Source organism: Pongo abelii, chromosome 15 (assembly GCF_028885655.2).
Source record: "Pongo abelii isolate AG06213 chromosome 15, NHGRI_mPonAbe1-v2.0_pri, whole genome shotgun sequence".
Lineage (NCBI taxonomy): Eukaryota > Metazoa > Chordata > Mammalia > Primates > Hominidae > Pongo > Pongo abelii.
This window is the reverse complement of record NC_072000.2, coordinates 25,484,506-25,491,374: the sequence shown is the minus strand read 5'-3', so window position 1 is coordinate 25,491,374 and position 6,869 is coordinate 25,484,506. Positions and strand designations below refer to the sequence as shown.

The following is a 6,869-nucleotide window of genomic DNA, read 5'->3' as shown; positions in this document are numbered from 1 at the left end:
ATTTTGTTATAGCACTTTTTGTTTCATAATTCTATATGTGATATAAAAATATGTGCTATACATTCTGTCTCAATCTATTCTAAAGAATAGAAGATACACATGTTTCTAATAAATGTTATATCTAGACATTGTACATGAATTGAACTCAGGTTTCCTTGCCAAGCCACCTGTGCTGACACAGCCCCTCCTTGCTTCTTCCTGTCTGTGACGGAGTCTCTCCCCAGGAGCCCTGTCTCTTGTTGAGGTTTTTGTAGGGCTCCCACAGGCACTCATCTCACTGTGGCCTCACTCAGGGCACAGAAGTATACTGCTGAGTCCATGACTTGTGAGGCTGTGATGGTGAGGTTGAAGGAACTGGTGGATTTCTGGAAGTTCCAAGAATACCGACCATTTACTTCATTTTGCTCATTAAAAGAGTTCTGACGAATAAGGAAAACCAATTCTCCACTTGATGGTTGCTTGTACCAGAATAAGTAATAAGTAGCATCACGGGTTTCATACACACAGTCCAAGGTCACCTCCTCCTTCTCCACCACAGAAATTGCAGCCTGAGCTTGAGTTACCTTCTGAGCCATGCTGGATCCTGCGGAAAAGAGGAAAAAATAGACTGATCCCTTATTTGTAACCCTGGGGATAAAACAGATTCAGTGGCTTAGGACCTAGTGCTGATTCCATTGCCCATTACCCCTTCTTTCTAAGCCTCTCTCCACATCCTTCTGAGCTAACAGGAGCCTGAGTCCCATGCTGGTGTCATCCTTACCAAGACAGATGGAGGCTATGACTGCCCTCAGCAGGCTGGCAGTCAGCATGTTCATAGCTCTTCCCCTGAGTGAACTGTTCTGTGCTCCGTCTCAAATCCAGATCTTAATTCTATACCTTGCACTCAGGAGGTACTAGCAAAGTTACTGGGCTGTGTGAGGCTTCTGCCTTTTACAGGAAGTACAGTTAACAGATATATGATGAGTTTGACTGTGCCATGTCACATGCTTCCTGTATAGATGGAAGATGCTAGACTGTCCTAAATACCAATTTTGTCTCAATATAACTTACTGGACTGTAAATATACAGTGGTAAAATTGAATCATGGTTAGTTAATTCATCTTTGGTGGAAAATGTGAGACTTACAATTTATTATGAGCTATAGTGAATACATGGGATGATACAGTTATGCATCTTTTGGTCTTACATATCTTTTTCTCCAGATAGAGTCAAGGTGCAAACTAACCATACGGAGTTTTCACTTTCTAGCAGGAAGGCAAAACTTTTAGTCTCAATCTTTGTTACTACTTTGCCAGTTGTGGAATCTAGCAAAAGTTATATAAGAAATAGTTTATTGTTAATAAATGATTTCACAACATACCTCCTGAGTCACCAAATCTGTTCAGTGTTTGCCATGTCGAGTAACACCAGAGAAAAATACACACGTTTCTTTGCACACATATTTTGTATGTGTGTGTAAACAAAGATAAATTCCAGAAATTCTACTCACTGCTCAAAGACAGGAGTTTCTGTTATAACTCAATATGTGTGTTCTTGAAAATCCCCCTGCTATTCCAATCCACACATATTAATTATGGTGGAGATTAGGATGGGAAACACCCAAAAATATACAATTTGTAACCAAAGCGTTACCAAAAACAATAGAAATCCTGTTAAAATACCAGCAGAGTTCAATCTCCACTGGCTTTTGTCCCTTGCATCACAGTCATTAAACTCTTTGCAGTCTTACATGTTGGGACTTATGTTTCCTCCCTCTAGATATAGGTTCATAAGAGGTCCTGTATTTACAATAAGACTGGGTACAACAAAATTTTGTGTTATTATTCTTCATAAATCAATATTTTTATTTGATTCATGGCTAAGGTAAGAAAAGAATGGGGGTGAGTGCTAGTGGGCACAGAGTTTCTTTATGAGGTGGTGAAAATGTTCTGGAATTAGATCACAATAATGATTGGATAACTGTGAATATACTAAAACCACTGAATTGTGGACTTAAAAGAATGAAGTTTAAGGTATGCAAATTATATCTCAATAAAGCTGTTATTTTTTTAAAGATAGAAGTGAAAATACTCATATTAATGATAGCTAAAGTGATTCTAGTGCTGCCGTGGGAAAGAGGACTTGGAGTTAGGGAACCTCCCAGTATCAGGACAAACTAAGACTATTATAATATTTCAGTCTTAAAGAAGATGATCTCTATGGAACCTCAAATGGAGATTTACCATGAAGTATATTCGGCTTTGATTTTAGGGCTCCTTTCTACCCCAGAACCTAGAAACTTAAATTTATAATTTAATTTTCTTTTTCTTTTTTTATTTTTATTTTATTTTATTATTATTATACTTTAAGTTTTAGGGTACATGTGTACAATGTGCAGGTTTGTTACATATGTATACATGTGCCATGTTGGTGTGCTGCACCCATTAACTCATCATTTAGCATTAGGTATATCTCCTAATGCTATCCCTCCCCCCTCCCCCCAATTTTCTTTTTCTTAAAGAGAGCCCTAGAAATCAAAGAAGCATCAGGCCCTGCAAAACCTGCATTTTTATGTGTAAAACTCACAGAATCATGCAGGATAGACAAAGGACAAACAAGGCTCACAGAACTCCAGAATATTAGGAAAAGTTTCTCATGGTGAGCTACATCCCATGTGTGAGGGGCCCACATTTCTGTTTTGTGCTCTTTGATGTAGAGAAATATGAGATTATTTTCTCCATTTGGGGTCCCAGTGAACAAAAGTCCATGTCCATTCACCTCTTTTTTATAAACAGTCTTTCTTGGCTGCTAAATTTGATGCACTTTAAAAGGATCATGGGCATGAATGCAATGATAAAAATAATGTTAGTTCCCAAGTTAAAGTAATGTCCCAAATCCAGAATTTCTCATAACACAGATCCTCAAGTCAAAACTCCAGGTCATGATTTAGTGTTGCAATAAACAGCTGCAAAGCCAACAGGAAGATCAGTGTGGAGGGGTGTAAACAGTGTGGGCAAGACATACCATGGACACAGCCTTTACTGACTGGGCTGTTCTGAAACCACAGTGCCGATAGCACAAGGAAAGCCTCTCATCAGGACACTCTCCTCATAGCACTTACTCAGGTAGCAGAATTTCTAAGCAACCACAAGAGAAGGAAAAGTGAAGGGAAGAGAGGATAAATGCTGCAGTCACTGGAGATGGAGTTTCCGCAGGTGAAACTCAGCAAGACAAACAACCTTGATCGCAATTGTAAACACAAGGATGTAGATTCAAGGTGATACATTAGTCCATGAACTGTTTTCCCTTAGAGTTTGTATTAACAGGTTATGAAGTATTTCAGCATAGACCAACTGAACTGTCACATAGCTAAGTTACTGTCACTTCTCAGGAATGTATGCCGTCTGGGGAGAAGAAGAGACATCTGGGCTGAGGACAGAGGCATTTCTAGAAAACAGAGCTTAGGTTCGCTTTAGACTGTTCCTCCCCCAATTCCTCTGTGTGGTGTAATCCAAAATCTCCATGGTTCCTTGGCACTGAAGAATCAGAGCTGGAAGTACTTGGAGGAAGCCTCCAGCATAGAACCCTGGAGACAGAAAATAATACCTCCCACCGTAAGCGGCTCACACTCAGGCCCCACCTGCAGCCTCCGGGGTTTGTGCTGGGCTCTCGCTGCAGTCCCACCCACTGTGTCTCTCAGAACGCAGTAGTACACGGCAGAGTCCGACAGCTGCACCGAGGGCTTCTCCAGGTGGAAGGAACTGTCACTCTTGACATGACTGGCCTGAAAACCTCTGCTGTCCGTCTCCTGGTTTTCTGAACTTCTCAGGAGGAGCTCAGGCTCTTTGTTTAGATACTGGACATACCAGAATAGAAAAGCTGAATAGCTGGACTGATAAGTGCAGTTTAGTGTCAGAGCTGCCCGCTCAGGGAGGGTAACTGGGCCTTCTGTCTGGGTCACCGGGTCTCCATTGGTCCTCCCTAAAAAAAGGAAAGACATTATTATACTGGCAATAGAAGAGGCATGGTCTCCAGTTTGGAAGGGGTTAAAGGTCATCGTAAAGCTAAGGAATAGAACATCTCAGAAGTTCTGAGTAAACATTACTCACTGAATATCAACAAGATCACAAGTCCTGAGCAGGAAGCAGACAGCATGGCTGGCTGAGAAGCAGTAGAACGTTTTGTTGAGAGATACCCAAACCGAGAGGTATATTTCCTTATATTGTTGATCCTTTGGCGGAGTCTTCTACAAAATCTTGACTCACGTGTTAAGCAGGGTAAACTGCTCTGCAAGATCAGGCCACAGGCTGGAACAAAGAGATGTGCGAAGGTAGGAAAGATGAAATGTTTGTCAAACCACAAGCTGAAGGCAGCAGCGCCCTCTTGAGGCTCCTCTCTGTCTCTGAAGCCTGCTCTGAGTCTCGGAATGATTTTCATTTCCATCCTGGGGTGCGGCTTAACCTGCAGACATAGAAAGAAAATGGTGTCCGAGGTGAAGGGTGGGACTCAAGGAAGGCGCATCAAACATTCTGCTGACTTCATCGTGTGGGTGATTCCTGTCACCTTCTTCAAGGCTCAGAGCAATATGACTCCCTTGAATCTCCCCATTCCCTGCATCTAATGTGTTCACAAGTGGTAATTTAGTTTTAGGCATCTCAGGATATCCTGAGAATATATTTTTAAAAAATGTGAGATTTTTTTTCTCGACATATTTCCCACTGGTCCCCCAAAACCAGGGGGTAAGCACTTCTTCTTAGAATGCCCTTCCTTCTCCCCACTCCCCTTCACTTGGAAGACTCCTGTTCATTCTTTGAAAACCAGTGCATCACCTCCATGTGAAAACATTCTGCCATCTCTCGAGCTGAGTTAGTGCTCTCCTTTTTTCCCACCATATTTTCTGTCCCTATCACATCATATTAGAATCGTTTCTGTCCTGTTTCTCAAGCTGCACTTAGTGCTCCTGAATCAGAAGTTGAATCCTATTACTATCAGCAGCCCTTTTCCTAGGACCTTAGCTCATAGGAAATGCTCAAAAAAAACCCTTAAAAATTGGTGAAAAAATGAATGAATGGCTGTGTCTGGTGGGAAAAATTATCTTTGATGAAGGACAGTCTATGGGAAGATGTGTCTAGTGTCTTAGGCCCCTGGTGTGACTGGCTTCATTTAGGAGTAGATCCAGGACCTGGTAGCAGGTGCATTCTGTGTTCTTCAAAATTGAGTAAGGTGCAGGTCTTCTTGTAAGGGGCCACTTTCATACTAACCATTTTTTAAAATATTATGGTGCTTTCATATACCCAACAATAAAATGTTTATTTTATTTTATCAACTTATATTTTATTTATATTATATATATAAAACTTTATATAATATATAAAAAATATATAAAATATATATAATAAAAATATAAAAACTTTATATTTTATTTATATCAACTTTTTAGGCTCATAGGTTTTATACAATTACCAAATCAGACAAAAACTGCAAACAAAATATAAAATCGATAAAATTCAAATTAAAACATTAGTGTAAGAAATGATTTTTCACTGAAACTAAACGGTTAGTGTAGACTTATTAAAAGAAAGCTATGGATGTGTATAGTTGAATAACTGAATTGATTAAAGTTATTTGGAGCTTGATGTGCTATTGTCTGAGTTATTGTGATTAGTGATTACTAGGATTTTTTCTTCACTTTTCCTATTTAGAAATACTCATGTCAGTCACCATTATACAATTTTATTATTTAATGAAGCACCCAAGAATTCAGCACTGAAAAAAATGTTTTTTATTTACTGCTACTTTTATGTATATTGAATTGCATGTTGATGCATACAAACAATGAATGTTTGCAATACATCCTCTTTCAATGGAAAGATGCAGGTTCTTGGGAGTGTGCCCTATCTGTAGTACTATGTGATATATCTGTAGTGCTATGTGCTATGTTCTATATCATAACCAAAATTTTCCAAAAACTTTTCACCATTTAAACAGCTGCAATGTCTTCATTTGTAGAGTATTATTATCCCATTTACCCTTAATTTGGTAAAAGTGCCAAAAAAATCAAATTCAAGGGGGCTATTCTATTAGTCATCTAGATTATTAGAAATATACCTTCATTATTTTACATTGTCCTAATCACACAGATCTAATAATTCTCATTTAATTTCTATACCTCAGGGATTGGTAAACTTTTCTCTGTAAAAGGACAAATAGTATATATTTGAAATCATACACTCTCTGTTGCAAGTACTAAACTCTGCTGTTATAACATGGAAGCCATCATAAGCAATGTGTAAATAGATGAGCATGGCTATTTTGCAATAAAACTTTACAAAAATGGGTGACAGTTTGTTTTGAACACTAGGCCATAGTTTTCTGACTCCCATTATACACCAACAATTTGTTCATACAATTCCAAATACCCATGGACTATAGTTTGAAAAACTCAGCCCTATTTTCTTGTGTGTTCTTTTTTTTTTTTTTTTAAGACAGAGTCTCGCTCTGTCGCCCAGGCTGGAGTGCAGTTGCACGATCTCGGCTCACTGCAAGCTCTGCCTCCCGGGTTGACGCCATTCTCTTGACTCAGCCTACCGAGTGGCTGGGACTACAGGCGCCCGCCACCATGCCCTGCCAATTTTTTGTATTTTTAGTTGAGATGGGGTTTCACCGTGTTAGCCAGGATGGTCTCGATCCCCTGACCTCATGATCTGCCCTCCTCGGCCTCCCAAAGTGCTGGGATTACAGGCGTGAGCCATTGCGCCCGACCTCTTGGGTGTTCTTTTACTACAACATTATTTTAACTCTTAGAGGAGGCTTAAAATAAAGGTAGTATATTAAATAAATTAATAGGAAGAAAGAAGAGGAAAAATTGATTATCTTAGTGCTTAAGTTAC

General features: G+C 39.4%; 2 gene segments (V, D, J or C); both read right to left on the bottom strand.

Moving 5' to 3' along the window:
- Nucleotides 1-269: 269 nt before the first annotated feature.
- On the bottom strand, nucleotides 270-815 carry LOC134760140 (T cell receptor alpha variable 19-like). The segment is given in 2 exon segments: nucleotides 270-583; nucleotides 761-815. Coding segments are annotated over 2 exon segments (369 nt in total).
- A 2,708-nt stretch (nucleotides 816-3,523) lies between these two features.
- Nucleotides 3,524-4,196, bottom strand: LOC134760139 (T cell receptor alpha variable 18-like). The segment is given in 2 exon segments: nucleotides 3,524-3,960; nucleotides 4,089-4,196. Coding segments are annotated over 2 exon segments (483 nt in total).
- Nucleotides 4,197-6,869: the final 2,673 nt, after the last annotated feature.